Here is a 17,461-nt window from a genome sequence, read left to right as displayed (position 1 = left end):
AGTGACAGTGTTAAACTGTTCAACCTTCAATTAATCTATGCTAAGATTCACTCTTTGTTGTATTTTCAGGATGCTAAGGTTCTTATCCATTCATTTGTGTTTTCAAGATTGGATTATTGTAACGCTCTCCTGTCTGGCTTGCCTAAGAGGAGCTTTCAAAGCCTTCAGATGGTGCAGAATGCAGCAGCCTGCATTGTGACGGGAACAAAAAAATATGATCACATTTCACCAGAGTTAGTCTCACTCCATTGGCTCCCAGTTCATGTTAGAGCTGATTTTAAGATACTTCTTTTAACTTCTAAAGTTGTAAATGGCGTTGGACCATCATATTTAAAGGAGCTGGTTGTTCCATATGAACCAGCAAGGTCCTCGCGCTCCCAGAGGACAGGTCTGCTGACTGTCCCAAGGGTTAAAAAGAAGACAGTCAGTGTGCTGCCTTTTTATTTCTGCGCACCGTCTTTAAGGAATGCTATTCCCTCTGACATTCGGCAAGCTTGCTCAGTAGAGGCGTTCAAAGCAAAGCTAAAGACCCACTTGTTCTCTGCTGTATATGGATCCTAACTGTGGGGTTCTTAGATATTGTTTTTATTTTCTTATCCGTTAAAATGATAATGGACAATAAAATGTTATCGTATTTGTGAAGCACTTTGATTTGAAAGTGCTATGTAAATAAAGTTATTATTATTAATCTGTCTAGATGAATTGCTGTTGTTACACAGAGCTGTCTTTAATTGTTAGTGCACATCAGGTCAGCTGAACTTACAGAAATGTGAAAGGCAGCATTGATTTTAATATATATGGAGAATAGAATAGAATTTTTTTGTCATTATACAATATAACGTATAACGAGATTGCAGAGCTTATCTTTTTCAGTGCCAGGAATTCTTAGAGATAGTGCATATTTACATATACACAGTATAAATAAGGAGTGAATGAGGTAGTGGTGTATATTGCACAACTATACACTATAATGTTGGCTGGGTGCGAGACATGTGAGAGTTCAGGGTGGTGATGGCTCTCGGAAAGAAGCTGTTTTTAAGTCTGTTTGTTCTCGCTTTAATGCATCTGTGGCGCCTTCAGATCAATAAGCTGAGAACCGGGATGTGAACTGTCCTTGATAATGTTCTGAGCTCTGCTGAGGCACCGGGAGGAGTAGACATCCATAAGGGAGGGGAGAGGACAGCCAACAATCCTCTGTCCCGCTTTGATTGTCCTCTGCAGCCTCACTCTGTCTGCATCGATGCAGCTCCCATACCAGGTGGAAACACTACTGTTTCAGCAGGCTCACTATGGATGAGTGGTAGAAGGCCAGCAGCAGCTTCCTGTCCAGGTTGTTCTTTCTGAGGACTCTCAGGAAGTGTAGACAGTGCTGAGCCTTCTTTATGACAGCTGTGATGTTTTCTGTCTAGGAGAGGTCATCAGAGATCTGGACTCCCAGGAACCTGAATGTGTAGACTCTCTCCACATGCTTGCTGTTGATGTAGAGGTGGGGCAGGTCGGTTCTGTTCCTCCTGAAGTCCAGGATGATCTCCTTTGTTTTTGCTCCTTTGTTTATGCTGGTGTTCAGCAACCTGGTGTTTGCTGAACACCAGGTTGCAAGTTTCTGGACCTCCTCTCTGTAGGGTGTTTCGTCTCCCTCTCAGATCAGACTGACCACTGTTGTGTCATCAGTGAATCTGACGATGATGTTTTTTCTGTGGGTCGGTCTGCAGTCGTAGTCATGGCCTCCCACCATGCACCTGTACAGGTGGGGGCTCAGCACACAGCCCTGTGGTGTACCGGTGCTCTTAATGATGTGAGAGGGTCCCTCCTTGTGGAAGGAGTCTAGAAAGCCTTGCTGGATCAAATCACCATAGACACGGTCCTCTTGGATGTCCCAGGGTGTCCAGTTTGTTGATCAGGATGTCCGGAATGATTGTGTTAAAAGCTGAGCTGTAATCCACAAAGCGCATCCTGGCATAACTCTGCGGTTGTTCCAGGTGGGTCAGCACAGTGTGCAGCGCTATGGCAATGGTGTCCTCTGTGGATCTGTTTGCTTGGTATGCCAACTGGTGGGAGTTGAGTGTGGGTGGGAGACAGTCTTTGATGTGCCTGAGAACCAGTCTCTCAAAGCACTTCATTATAACAGGTGTGAGGGCAACAGGGCGGTTGTTACTGAGGCTGGTTGTGGATGACTTTTTTGGTACGGGGATGATTGTAGCAGACTTTAGGCAGGTGGAGATGACTGCTTGGGCCAGGGAGAGGTTGAAAATCCAGCAGAAGATGCGAGACAGCTGGTGTGCACCTGCTCTGAGCACCTTTCCAGAACTCCATCTGGACCAGCAGCCATCCTTGGGTTCACTGTCAGGAGCACACGCCTCACATTGTGCTCCTCCACAGTGAGGTAGGGGGTACTTGAGTCTGGTGGGGATGGGGACAGGGCTGGGACAGATGAGTGTCGCTGTGATGAGTCAAACTGAGCAAAGAAGCAGTTGAGCGCCTCTGACTCAGGTCTCCTGGTGTTGCATCACAGCCTCTGAAGTTTGTGATGCTCTGCAGACCCTGCCACACCTCCTGTGGTCTGTTGCCAGTGAAGTGGGACTCTATCCTTCTCTTATAGTCTGCTTTGGCTTCCTTTATTCCTTTTTTCAGGTCAGCTCAAGCCGCACTGTAGAGAGCTCTGTCACCTGACCTGAAAGCAGCATCGCGGGCCTTGAGGAGTGAGCGGACCCGGCTGGTCATCCACGGTTTCTGGTTTGGAAAAATCCAGATGACTTTGTCCACAGACACAGTTCCCAGTACTGTCCCTGTGAATGTGTCCAGGTCCTGGTGTTCAAAGAGGTCCCAGTTTGTGTACTGGAGGCAGTCCTGTAGATGAGAGAGTGCATTCTCAGGCCAAGTTGTTACAGTCTTTATGGTCGGCCTGGATCTGCGTCTCCATGGGGTGAATGCAGGGATGAGCAGCAGGGAGAGATGGTCTGACTGGCTGAGGTGGGGGAGGGGTGTCGTTCTGTAGGCGTGCTTGATGTTAGAGTGTTTTCCCCTTTGGTAGGACATTTAACATGCTGGTGGAATTTCGGGAGCACAGACGAAAGGGGGAGCTGTGAGCCACTGCGTCCGAACACGCCGCCATCTTGGACTTATGTAGAGCAGGTATCTAACTCTGGATGGCATTGCCTTGGCTTCCAGCACTACTTTGAGGGACTTTGGCAGTCATTTTTGATAGGATATGTCCTTTAACTCACACATAAACAGGCCAAACTTTATGATGGCCTCTCACCATGCACCTGCACAGGATTGTCAAAATCCTGTCATAGAGTGATGTGTCAGTGTACGTTTTTGTTTTTTGTTTTAACTCTTTATTATCAGAGTGTCTGGATAATTCTCTTAAAATCCTCCAGCTGATACAAAATGCTGCAATTCCAGATCTGCACAGCTCTGACAGGAGCCAGTAACAGAGATCTTATTTCTTCCATATTACCCAATCTCTTGGGTTGGACTGATCCAGCTAAGGGCAATGCAGTCACAAAGGTCATGAAACACTGCCTAATCTATGCAAACAAATGACAGTAATAAAACTGACATCAATATCTATTTGACCTGCCGTCAACAGTCGGTCACCAACAGCTAGTCTATCCATGGCTTTCATCTACTATGCATTGTGCATAGCTTTGTGATTTTCACCGCAAATGTTAAAAAAAAAAAACTGAGACTAGATTGCACTAAAGATTTTTTTTAAGTATTTTTTCTTTGTGTTTCTTGTGAACTGCCCCTTCATAACAAAAATAAACAAAACTGTGAGGGTGGAAGGGCAATAGCTCCCTGGACATGAAAAATGGCACAGACAGCATAATCCCAGCAGCACTTCTTCCAGTCACTAATCAAGAGTCTCTATTCTATCACTCCCCACACACTTGTAGTCAATATAGTGTGCACTCCATTTCCAGCTACTGAAATATTGACAGTGGCATACATTAATTCAATTGTGAAAGACCTTTTTATAGGTACTTTGCTTGTAACAGTGAGCTATACCATACATCACCCTGACACAGCTGATCTATTGACCTGCCGTCTGGAATGGAGGAAGGTAATAAACCCACACTTGGCTTGGGTGCGACTCTGACGTTAATTCACGTTTTTTGCTCACGGGAATCCCCTTCATGTCTTTTTGTAATTCATCTCCAGCAAGACGATTGCTCACATTGATCACTACTGGGAAATGCCACATCCATTCACAAAAACAAAGCTGAGGATGTGTACTCGCAACAGTGTTGTTATTTTATTTACAAATGTACATATGCCAGTTTGGCATCAGATACAGATAATATCAAAAAATAAGATCATAGTGAGTTTTTCTTCAGAATTGTATGGACAGTACCACATGTGGTCCAAAATCTATTACAGATCAAATTTCTTATGATGTGACTTCAATCTGAGCAGTTATAATTCATGTGACTTTTATGCCACTATAGATGTCACAATATTGTCACTCAAGGATTATATTGTAAATGCAGAAACTACACTGTCACTCAGTGAATCCAAACATGGAAAACATCTGCAGTGAAGGTAGTTTGAGTAGGCTTGGGGATGTCCATTGGCACATTGTTGTGCATTATCATTATCATTAATAATGATAATGATAATGCATTATCATTATTAATGATAATGATAATGAATTATCATTATTAATAATAATGATAATGCATAATTATCATCATAAATGTTAGTATTTGTTGACTGTAGCGAGAAAAAATAGAAGATGGATGAGAAAAAAAGCCACAGTACCTGAGTGGCATAAATGGCTCTCTTCATAATAGTAAAGTCATCTCTGTCCAGAATGGTGTTCATATCAGGGATCTGTCCTCTGAGGAAAGACAACAGCAAACATTCAACAGACATAACAGGGTCTCTACTGGTCACAGAAGACCAGTGCTCATTAAACAGCAATTATATAATGATGTTTTCTCCTACAATATCAAAAACACAATGAACTGATTTACAGTTTCCACATACTTACTTTAGCAGAGCATCATACAGCTTTTTGCCAAACTTCTCCTTCACAGTGTGAGCTGTATCCCTGTGAGCAACAAACCTTTAGAAAGTTACCCTTGACACAAACTAATGTACTTCTAACTGCAAGACTTTTCAACATCAGAACAATGGTGATAAAACAGGAAGAATCCACCAAAAAATATAGGGAGTTACTGCATTCCAAAATCACTCATCTGAACAAATATCATTCACAAGAATTTCTTGTGTGCCACTGTTCTAGTTGACAACACTTGATCAGAATTAAAGTTAAATTAATGTTAGTATGAAGAGGAAATAAATGTGGAAGTCACATGGTTTCCTGAACCACAATCCAACTCCACCTCCCCTCTGAAAGGTTTTGTGGCTCTATTATACCACTGATCACTTCTATCACTGCTTCTGATGGATGACAGTTATTAGTCACATGACCACTTGAGGGTGGCTGAGGCTGTTTTGAGTATTTGATAATGGGGACACCCTGGACATTTTGCCATCAGTAAGAACAGCTGCTCACTGGTAAATTGGAGCTGTTTTGGTCATGATGTTTTGGCTCAGTAGTTTATATGTGAGTCCAGAGGATGTCTGCTCCCTCTGCTTTATCACTTTAATGAATCTGGGTAACAGAGAATGCCAAACAAATGTATATGATGAAAAATGTGCACAAAGTGCATGTACAATATAGTCTGATTATTCAAAGGAATTATTAATGAAGAGAAACCGAGCATACCAGAGCTGTTTCCGTACTGCCTGTCCCTTCAGCGACTCCACATTGAAGTTGTTGGTTTTAGCCGGCATGATTAAGAAAACTACCACTGTCATATCATTTCTGTGGACCTGTGGTGAGATTGAGGAATTATTGTAGTTTTTGTAACTTTGGCTTAGCACAATTTAATGCATACAGCAAAAGACTACTAAACGCATAGAATCTGAGCTCCTCACCCGCAGCAGGTAATTGAGTCTGGACAGTGACTCAAGGAAAATATCAGCTCCCTTGTTGGAGAACTCATACCGTCCAGCAATGAAGAAGAAGAGGGTTTTGTCCAGGCTGAAGTCCAGATGACTGCCAAAAAGACAAATTTAGATACAATTATACAAATCCAGTCTCTCCATTCATCAATGGAACCACCAAAATAAAATTTTATGGCCTACAAATAAAAATGCAGGGTTAAATAAAAACACAGGGTTAACTTTGCATGAAATGGATCAGAACTAAATTAGTTATCAAGCCCACCTACCCGTAGAAGTGTCCTCTGACGAACTCCTGAATGCGGGCCTTGCTGGTGGAGTGCAAGTTCTGAAATTCATGCATAGCTGAGAACTTCTTCACATTTAGCCCATTTGGGGTCACAACATCTAAACCAACACACCAAAAGGAGAGGTTTAATGGCTGGACAATCAGAGACTTACAAAGTTTGCCATGATAGAGAAGTGAACTTTGGCTCCATCCTCTTGGGACCAGGAGTGGTCATCTAATTTTTCATATAAATCTTGCCAGCAATTTTACTGATATTCATCTCTGGCCCATGTGCTGGATGGAAAGTCAGATCAACCAACAAACAATCATCACATGTTTAAACTACAAAAGCACTCAGCATGCAGTACGCCACCAAGGATGCTTTCTTTAGGGTAGTTTAAGTGATTTCATTTGGTAGTTTTTTCTAATTCATTTTGACCCAGGTCATGTCTATTGCAGATTTGTTTTATCAGACCATTTATTTTCTGTTATGCAAGGCTTTTAAATGTGAAGAATAGCTATAGATGTTGCAGATTCATGATCGAGTTTTACCAGCAACCTTTTGTTTTTAACTTTAGTTGACTGTCGGCTTTAGTTGGGCACATTTTGAAAGTATAGTAATATTTCTCATATGGATCTGGGACGACGCTTCTGCCATCAGGGTTGATATGGTGGACTTATAGTAAAAGCAATAACAGAGTTGAACAGGTCAAAGATAAGCACAGTTCATAGTATATTTGTGTAGGTAGACAGAACCTATTATTGAATACCCTCTTAGTTGAGAAAATGTGTTGAAATGGGAAATTGAGCAAAGAACAGTTCTAATATGATATCTATGTTCTTCTCCTTTAAAAAAAATCATATTAAAACTTTTCTTCACTCAGTTTCCCATTTCAACGCATTTTCTCACTGGGAGGCACTTAAAGGGTATTCATTATAGGCTCTATCTACCTACACAAATATACCATGAACTGTGTTTATCTTTGACCTGTTATGGCATTGTCAGAAATGCAGCCTCTTTTTATCTTTCTTTTCTTTTTTTAAAAAAATGCAGGCATTTGTTTATTAATTACTGATGATCAGAAATCCTGGCAAGATAAAATGCTTCCATTCAATATATCTATATGTATCCACAAACAAAATGACCTTGCACTGAGCACAGGCGTGTGTTATGCACACGTGATGCACGGATACCGAATCACATGACCTAAATATGTAGTGGGTGGCGGGAATTGATGGGACTCAGAAACACCCTCATAATTTATTATGAGGGTGTTTCAATTTTATCAATTGTTCCTTGAATTATTTTCAGATGGATGAGTCCTGATAAGTCCTCAGTGGTGGATTTGTAGTAGGATCACAATCATGTGATTGTCAGCAGGCAGCTGATGTAGTGTTCACTTGTTGTCATCTTTGTCATTTTCTGACCTTCTCTGAAAATTTCATCCAAATCTGTTAGTTTTTGAGTAATGTTGCTAACAGACAGACAGACAGACAGACACAGACAGCCAGCCAGCCAGCATTGGTTTGTCTCCGAACCAATGCCGATCGTCACATAACTCCACTGTGTTCCTTGGCGGAGTAGTAAAAATATATTTCTGTTGTGACAATCCACTATCAAAGTTGAACAGTGAATTTGCACCTGGTTTTCTGTGCAGCATGTGTTTGGCCTCCACAGCAGTGATCTGAGAGACTGTGGTGAAGACGTGAGCACAGTGGACTGCTGCTCTCTCCAGACAGTATCGATGGTAGATCTGCCTGTCACCTGCCTCCTTGTCAATGTCGAACTATAACACACACAGAAACACAGATACAAAGAGCCAATCATTACATGGATGTTCATTTTTTTTTAAATTTAAATGTAGAAATTGTCCACGAAAGCATTTTATAGCTGTTACAACTACAGTTTTATTTTGTTGCAGATGTGTATGTCTTTTGTCTCTCAGTGTTGAACTGTTGTGTATCTATGGAAAACAAGAGCGTGTCAGGACAGTGGGGTTGATTTATCAACCAGCTACCAGATCCATCAGGCTTGAACAGGATAACAGCTCACTATATGAAGAGCTCTCAACTGACCACATCTGTGTCCTTTGTGTACAGCATTTGATAGAAACAATAATAACCATTCCTCTATTAATGCTGATGGTTTAAGTGTCATGAAATATCAGGTTTGTCTCATTACTGTGATATATTACAACATTAGTGATAATAGAGGAGAAGTTGATTAATGCAATACTGTTGTATGTGAATACAGGCACCTGCCTTTAAGTGGTGTAAAGTTGTGAATAAACTAAATCACATGCACTTGTAAAGACCCTATACATATACTATACCATATACATGTATAGTATACATCCATCCATCCATCCTCTATACTGTGGGAGGAAGCCGGAGTACCCGGAGAAAACCCACACATGCACAGGGAGAACATGCAAACTCCATGCACAAAGAAGGAAAGCCGTGACGTGAACCAGAGATCTTCTAGCTGCAAGGCGACAGTGCTAACCACTACTTCACTGTGCAGCCCTCTGGTATATATACTATACATGTATAGTATACCAGAGTTTCCAGTGACTCCTTTAACTCTGAATTTTCTGTGATGGAATTATTGAAAGATATTCGTCTTTGTCACAAAAACAATCATGCATTTTGGTCCTTTTATAGCTTTATTACAGATTTTTTGGAAATGCTGGGTCTACCATACAGCAGTGATAATAATAAATGTCCCTTGGCCATTTTTACCTTAACTAGGTTCTTTCCATGGCCATCCAAAAAGCTTCTGGCAAGTTTCGAGCTGTATATCTACAGCTACTACAGGTGAGAGGAAAGCCAGGGAGATTCCTGATGCTGATGCCCAAGATAAATTAAAGGACAATGTGAACAAAAAGCCCAGTGACATCTTGAAGGAATTGGTGCAGTTCAACTAAGAGTGTTGGCTTTCTGTCACAGACTTGTGTCTTCAGCACAATCCACAGGTTCTTGATGGGGTGAAAGTTGTGACTTTTACCCCATCAACCGATTTGTGAAGGTCAGTCTAAAACCTGAATTGTCGCCTGATTTAACAATTGCTTTATCAGTTCTGATGTATGTTTGCAGTCACTGCCTTTTTGCAACACCCTAATACAGCCAGATCCAACCTTCTGGCTCATGATTTTAGGTTTTCCTGAAGAATGTCGAGGTAATCGTCCTTCTAAATTATTCCATTTACTTTGTATAAAGCACCAGTTCCACTGGCAGCAAAACAACACTAGAGTATAATACTGCCACTACCATGTACCAACACCACCACCACAGATGACATGGTGTTCTTGGGTATAAAGGCCTTACCTCCTCACCTTTCTCGTTTGCACAGTTTTGGCAATCTGTAACTACTTAAAAATGGCTCCAAGTTACTTTCCAAATGTCCATCCATCCATCCATTCTCTACACACCGCTTTATCCTCACTAGGGTCATGGGGGGTGCTGGAGCCTCTCATCCCAGCTGACTTGGGGGAAGGCAGGGGACACCCTGGACAGGTCGCCAGTCTGTCACAGGGCTACATATACAGACAAACAATCACACTCACATTCACACCTACGGACAATTTAGAGTAACCAATTAACCTCAGCATGTTTTTGGACTGTGGGAGGAAGCCGGAGTACCCGGAGAAAACCCACACATGCAAACTCCATGCAGAAAGATCTGGAACCGGGATGTTCTTGCTGCAAGGCGGAAGTGCTAACCACGACACCACTGTGCAGCCCACTTTTCAAATGTGTTAAACTTTTTCAGATTTGTGCTGAGCTCCTTAGACATTCTCACTGTAGCGCTAGTAGCTAAGTCCATTTCCATTGGCTCAGCAGAGTCAGCATCTGTAGTCAATGGGAATAATTCCCAAGAATTTAAGAGACCAAGCCATAGAGAAAATCTGAGCAACAAAACTGTCCACGCCATTAAAACTGATCATTCAAGTTGCTCTATGTATATTTTTGAGACAAGCCGATTTTGTCATATTTCCAAAAGAACCAAAATGCATGACTGTCTTTCAGACAAAACATGCATTTCGATCATTCCATCATAGAAAAAGAGTCATTGGTGATTCAAGACTTTACAATAACAGCACATTCAAAAACTATGCAGATTAGTACCAGCTAACAATTGTAACAAGTATTTTTTTGTCACATGTGTACTCATTACATATTCAGAACCTGCTTTTATTAGTATATAATTATGGATATAAGACACAGGTAAGTCTATGGAAAAGAAGCATAATAGGGGATGCAAGTACATGTCACATGGAACACAAAAAATTAAGATTAGTAGATTTTTTTTCAGTTGAATGTTCACTTCTGGGACTGAACAGAACTCACTGACTTGATGTTCATGCTTTGTTTATCCATGCTAATTGCATCTTGTCTCACTTTTGACAAATATGAATATGCATATTGATATGAATCCACAAATAGAATAGGTGAAGTTCCTCTAGACTTTGTTTTGAGGCTGAGGATCACCTGTCAATTATCCATTCAGCCAGTAAGCGACCTTTAGCGCTACGCTGACATTTAGGAGGTGAGCAGAGCAAGGCCAATTACAAGCATCCCACTGACCCCTCCACACACAACTCAACATTACTAATGATGCTCTAAGTGGCTGTAAAAGGCTACGATTTTTGGACTGAACTTTTGAATGCGAAAATAAATCTGACAGCCGCTGATTGTGTGAATGTGTGAATTTTCAGGATTTTTACTAATATAACAAATATTGCTGGACTGATGTACAGTGGGTTAGCTTTAGAAATATTATGAGACAATGAGCCCTTCTGCACAAATTAAAAATATAAATGTGTATATAATGTATACAATATCAGTCAAAAGTTTTACAACAACCCAATTTTTCCATTATTTTATCAGAAATTATACATGTTAATATCTCATTGTACTCGCAAATAAAAGCATAGAACAAATAAAAAAATTAAGTAAAAAAAAACAATTTAGAAACCAAGCACTACAAAATAGCTCGCGCGATTTTGGAACGAGATTTGCTTTCTAGCGTCCTGAGATTTGGATACAGACCACAACAAAGAGCGATCGCCAGGTAATGTGGAAGTTTTCGTTCCCTTCTCATCTCTAGTATGTTGTGGGACACTCATTGAGACTATCCGAGTCGGTCAGTTTGGGGAAAAAAAGCACGTTAGGGCGGACTTTGACGCGGGGGGCAAGTTGCCCCATACTTTTCACTAGCTGAGCTGCTAAGCTGCCTGCCTGGTTAAATACTGGAGCTATGTCGAAAATGAATTTCTCCATCACTCACATGTATGAAATGACAAATGAAAACAGACCCCAGGTTGAAAAAAAAAACGAAGTTCCCTTTTAAAGTAGCTCTGGCATAGCTTGGACTGATGTTTTGGGTCATTATCTTGCTGTAAGATGAACCTCTGGCCAACTAGGAACATACCAGAGGGTACTGCATGGTGCTGCAGAATGCTGTGGTAGATGTTTAGGTTCAGGCTTCCTCTCACTCTGTACAAGAACTGACCCTATCCAATCCAATCCAACTTTATTTATATAGCACTTTAAACAACCACTGATTGAACCAAAGTGCTGTACATCCAGAACAAAGCAAATAAAATCAGGAATACACAATAGAAGCACGAAAAACAAATAAAATACAAAAATACACAATAAAAGCACCAAAAACAAATAAAATCAGAGATACACAATAAAGCATTAAAAAACAAATAAAATCACAAAATAAAAGGCACTAAAAACAAATAAAATCAGAAATACAGAACAAATGGCACTAAAACAAATAAAAACAGTGTCTCATTCTGGATGGAAAGCCAGGGAGTAAAAGTGTGTTTTAAGATGGGTCTTAAAAATGGACAGGGAAGGGGCCTGTCTAAGGTGCAAAGGTAGTTTGTTCAACAACATGGGGACAACCACAGAGAAGGGTCTGTCTCCTCTGAGCTTCTGGTTGGATTTGGGTACACCCAAATCAAGGAGCAGCTGATCAGCTGACCTAAGAGACTGGGCAGAAGTATAAGAGAAAAGCAGCTCTAAGAGGCACGGTGGGGCAAGACCATTTAAAGATTTAAAAACAAATAAACACATTTTAAAATGGACTCTAAAATGCACAGGCAGCCAGTGGGAGAAAGGCCAGAGGAGGTGTGAGGAGGTGTCTTCTTCGTTCTCCAGTTAAAAGGCGTGCAGCAGCATTTTTTTCTAATTCAACTAATTCAAACACCATCACTTCCATTTTCTTTTCATTAAAATGTAAGAAATTCAAAGCCATCCAAGCTTTGATGTCATCAAGACACGCCAGGAGTGATTTAATAGAGAAGGCATCCCTCTGCTTTAAAGGAATCAGACTGCCATCAGCATTACAATGGAAGGAGATACCATACTTTCTAAGAATGGATCCCAGAGGAAGACCCTGGATCCAGAAAAACAGCCCCAGACCATCACACTTTCTCCTCCATGTTTGACAGTTGATGTTCCACACTGAGGAACCATCCTTTCTCCTACTCGACAGCATACAAAAATCCTCCATGATGAACCAAAGATTTCAAATTTTGATATATCAGTCCATAATATTTTCTTCCAGTCTTCAGAAGTTGAAGATGGTGTTCAATAGCCCAGCCAAGCCTCCTTTTCCTTTTCTGACATCTTAGCAATGGCTATCTTGCTGCAGCTCGACCTGTCAAACCTGCAACTCCAAGTCTTCTTTTCACAGTTGAAACTGAGACCACTATTAAGCTGTGCTTGAAACTGTTGTCCTGTGAGCAACAGTTGTTGTGCTGTGATCTCCAAGCTGTTAACTCTCACAAACTTGTCTTCTGGTTCTGTTGTGTCTTTGTGTCTTAAAGACCTCTGCCTGTCAGAGTTTCCTTCAAATTCTGAGCCTTTTGATGGTTAAGAAAACTGGACTCACTGACACCTTGACTTTCTTCACAAGTTCTGTGTAGGAAAGACCTGCATTTTTAAGTGTTACGATGGTCTGACTCTCTTCTATTGTTAATTGCCTTTTCTTCACCATTTTTATAGCATTTTCTACAGTATAGTACTCTTTAAATAATGCTCTGGAGGGTATGGTGCCACAGTGTGTTCAAATACTACTTTTATGCAGACAGAGGGGGTTGTAAGTAATCAAGAAAAGTTGGGACATCTGTAGGATTTGGTCGCACCAACTTTCAAGGTTTGATCAACCTCCATTGTTGCAGAACAGCTTTAAGTTGTTAACTCATTTCTTGTTCCATGAAAGAGGCCTTTTTGTATAAATCTGAAATGTACTTTATTGTTCAGTTTTGGGTAATGCTACCTTTTTTAACTTCTGACAGTTCACCACTTACCTTTGGACCATTTCAAGCTATTCATTGAACTTTAACTACTTGAATTTCAATTAAAAAACTGGAAAAATTGTGACATTCTAAAATTTTTGACCAATAGTGTATGTGCATGTGTCTGTCTATAACAGGACCAGCCCTACTGATCCCTTACCTTGTCTAAGTTGTTGTAAAAGTCAACATTTCCAGCACAGAGGTATCTTCCCAACAGGGTGGCATGTGTTGTAAATACTGTTGCCATAGGAATCTTGCGGGAGCGAGAGAGAATAAGCCCAGGACCTGCTTGCCACTCATGGAAATGACCAATGACATTGGGCTTGTCTCCAAGGTTGTCTGTTAACTGAAAAGCAAAACATTAGTCTGGAGTTGGAAAGAAGCTGTGTTTAAATACACTTCTGTCTAACTGCAACTCGCTTAAAGCTGCACTTTCAGACAATGATTTCAACAGGAGGGAAAAGGTTTACATTCAGGGACTTTGATGAGCGATATACTGACCTCTTTGAAGAACCAGGCAATCAAGGAGCCCAGGATGAGTGAATCATTGGCCTCTCGGTCATGGTACGGGAGGCCAATGTTGCAGGTCTGCCACAGTTCTCCTTTCCAGCGGTCCAGGTTCCAGGCTGCTGAGCCAATATCGAACAGGATCACATAGGGGCTGCCCTCAATTAGCCAACGGCCAAAATGAACCTGCAGCATGAACATCAGCCAAGCACATGTACAGTACAGTGTTTTTTGTTAAATATCCAGCATTTGTACAAACCTGCACCTGCAAACACAATGCACTGCTTGCAGCTTGTGGCTGATAATAATTAGGAGCAGCTAAGCCACTTTACTATGCAGTTCTGAAGAAATTTAAAGTTAGTGGAAAAACACCTTCTGGTAATCATGCCCACTGTTCTTTAAGAGAGATGCGTTGATGCATGTTGGTGTTTGGTTGCTGGCTCTTTTGCAGAAACGCAGCCAAAGTTTTGTTCTTCAATTAGCAGAAACACAAACACACACATAGAACAGTAGCACACTAAAGGTCAAACATCTGCAGTTGTGTTATCAAGCATTTAAGGATTCAATTTAAATACACTTTTCAATTTACTGAAGTATTTTAAAAACTAGTGAGACAGACAAACAGACAGACAGACAGACAAACAACTTGACTGTACAGTGCACTAAGCATTGTCTGCACATTTACCAGCAACAACGCTACAGCTTCAGGATACGTTTGAATCATGTAGCTATTTAAACTGATGCTGGCTGTTTCTATTCTCTGAAAGTTGGTAGGCTTCAAAACACCAAATTACACTGTTTGTATTTGAACTAAACTATCAATGAGCAATAATGCATTTATATGACAAATGCATTCAAACATCTTTAAAGATGTTGTACAGTACTCTAACGCTGTATTTAAGTGTAGCACTTGAATAAATATCTTTACTTCAGTATGATGAATTACTTCCCAGAGACTGCAGGAGTTTATTCTAGCAGACCAGTCAGCTGCCCATTGTATGTACTCTTAGTTTATCATTCAGGATAAGCTGTTCAATATAGACTGTTCAAGGACATTTTACATTCAATTAATTAATCGATGTTAGATCTGATTCATCTCTCTAGTAACAGGCTATGTACCACAGGCTTTTAAGGTTACTGTCATCAAACCTTTACTTAAAAAGCCCATTCTAGATCCAAATGTTTTAGCTAATTATAGACCAATATCCAACCTACCATTTCTCTCTAAAATTCTGGAGAGAACAGTTGCAAATCATTTTGTGAACATTTACAAAGGAATAGCTTGTTTGAAGAGTTTCAGTCAGGCTTCAGGATGCATCATAGCACAAAAACAGCTCTGGTGAAAGTTACTAATGACCTTTTCATAGCGTCAGATAATGGACTGGCCTCTATACTTGTTTTGTTGGACCTTAGTGCAGCATTTGACACCATCAACCACAAACTTTCATTACAGAGATTAGAACATTCTATTGGCACCACTGGACTGGTTTAAGTCCTACTTATCAGACAGGTACCAGTTTGCTCATGTCAATCAATATTACTCATGGGGACCTCTCTGGATGCACTGAGCTCTTCTCTCATTGTCTATGTATTTACTATGTTATTGCATTGTACTAACTCTGTTTCTCCCTGTGTTCTTTCTCCGAGTGTCCCTGGTCCCAGAGCTGGATGCTTCAGATCTGTGGTTGCTGTCCCACCAACTGGTCTAGTCTCCATCATGTCCACTGTGGGATGCTGCTGCTGACCTTCCTCCAGCCCACTGCTTCCAGCTGTCCAATTCTACTGATCTACTCTGCATCACCCTCACTAAACACAATATGCTAATCTACACACTGTTTGCATCTTATTACCAGCTATACATGTGATATTTTTAATGCCAGAGCTGTACACCATAACATTAAATTTTTGAATCAGTTTCAATGTTAGCTTGTGATTGTATGTATCATTTATGTTACTCTGATCATGCATGTATCCAATTGTGTGTTATATATTCCTTGTCCCCCACCCTTTCTCCCTCTTCTGTCTCTGTGGGTCCTCCCCTATATGAACTGGGTTCTGCTCAAGGTTTCTTCCTGTTTCAACAGTGTTTTTTTTGCCACTGGCCCCTTAGGGCTGCTCTAGGGGTTCAGCCATATGTGTTCTGCAAAGCATCTTGAGACAATTTGAATTGTAATTGGTGCTATATAAATAAAACTGAATTAAGCTGAAGCAAACTAGATTGGACAACATGACATGCTCCTCAGCCTGGATCATCAGTGTATGTACACCATCTAGTGGCCACAAGGGCTATATTAGGACTTTCATCCTCCCCTGTAAACATCATACAAAATCCTAAATAAACATCCTAATCCATCAATCCATTTTATAAACCTATCAGTAATCCTGTCTCAGCATGGATTTTGCAGGGTACAGCCCGCAAAACCCTGTCCATCTCTTTAAAAAAAAAAACAAAACCAAGAGTACCCCAGTGGTAGAAGAAGTATTCTATTCCTCTATTTAAAACTCAATGTGGCTTTAGATTTTTTGTGTTTTGTAAAGTGTCATTTCTCAAGACAGCTGAAGAAATCATAGTGACTAAGGAAATCAAAAACGGGAATCAGAAAGCAATTTTTAAAAAACATCTATCCATTAATTCTGCCCTAAACTTGACTTCTGCCTACTTTACTCAAAATACAACCACAGGAGCACATTGTTGGCTTGTTGGCCTAGTAAGCCAACGATGTGCAGAGTTTTACTTTGCGTAAAACTCTGCATGGAGAATCTCCTAACTACGGTGTGCAAACTATGGGAAGCCCTGAATATAATGTAATGTTTGCAGATAAAGGGGGATCCTATGCATCTGGAAAAAGTTTCTTTCCTAATCTTATTTATGGTTGTATTCTGGTGCATTCACTGCTTCCACTACCATGAATGTCACTGACACACTGACCCACCTGACAGCCGTTGTGAATGAGAGCATCCATGGCCTTTCTGATGGCAGGATTGGGAGGATCACAGCCCTCCACCTGAGTCTTGAAGTTGTGTTCAAAGTAGGGCCCCATCATGTAGAAGTTCTCACCCCATTCATCCACTGTGATCTTCGCTTTGGACTGGATCACCGTGTAGATTCCTCCAACTGCAAGCACACACAGACTGCACAGTGAATAGAGCGTCATACTGAAATGTGCATTTTTGTTAGGCAGTCTCATTATGTGTGTTAAAAAGGCCAGAAAAGGGATTTAACTGATACTGAAAAGTCAAAAATCAAACTGTCTTTCAGACGATCTAACTCCATGACAGATCACTGTATAAAAAGTCAGAAAAATACAAATCAAACTGAGATCAAGCTAAAATGAACTCAAAGGCAAGCCAATATATTGTTAAATATCATCCTCTGATTAACTGTTCGGGTTAG

At 40.8% G+C, this 17,461-nt stretch overlaps 1 protein-coding gene across 2 annotated transcripts in view; it reads right to left on the bottom strand.

The window, feature by feature from the left end:
- gys2 (glycogen synthase 2) overlaps positions 1 to 17,461 on the bottom strand; it is a 33,810-nt gene that overhangs the window by 10,712 nt on the left and 5,637 nt on the right. For both annotated transcript variants that reach the window (XM_051954035.1, XM_022217459.2), the window contains exons 2-10: positions 17,001 to 17,182; positions 14,062 to 14,253; positions 13,721 to 13,906; positions 7,887 to 8,031; positions 6,246 to 6,363; positions 5,950 to 6,070; positions 5,738 to 5,844; positions 4,997 to 5,056; positions 4,765 to 4,843 (exon numbers count right to left, since the gene is read on the bottom strand). In XM_051954035.1, the coding sequence (XP_051809995.1) occupies positions 4,765 to 4,843; positions 4,997 to 5,056; positions 5,738 to 5,844; positions 5,950 to 6,070; positions 6,246 to 6,363; positions 7,887 to 8,031; positions 13,721 to 13,906; positions 14,062 to 14,253; positions 17,001 to 17,182 (1,190 nt within the window). The remainder of the gene's footprint in view (positions 1 to 4,764; positions 4,844 to 4,996; positions 5,057 to 5,737; positions 5,845 to 5,949; positions 6,071 to 6,245; positions 6,364 to 7,886; positions 8,032 to 13,720; positions 13,907 to 14,061; positions 14,254 to 17,000; positions 17,183 to 17,461) is intronic.

This window comes from Acanthochromis polyacanthus, chromosome 1 (assembly GCF_021347895.1).
Source record: "Acanthochromis polyacanthus isolate Apoly-LR-REF ecotype Palm Island chromosome 1, KAUST_Apoly_ChrSc, whole genome shotgun sequence".
In the NCBI taxonomy this organism is placed as follows: domain Eukaryota; kingdom Metazoa; phylum Chordata; class Actinopteri; family Pomacentridae; genus Acanthochromis; species Acanthochromis polyacanthus.
The sequence above is the reverse complement of the archived record's forward strand: the minus strand, read 5'-3'. Positions and strand labels throughout refer to the sequence as shown.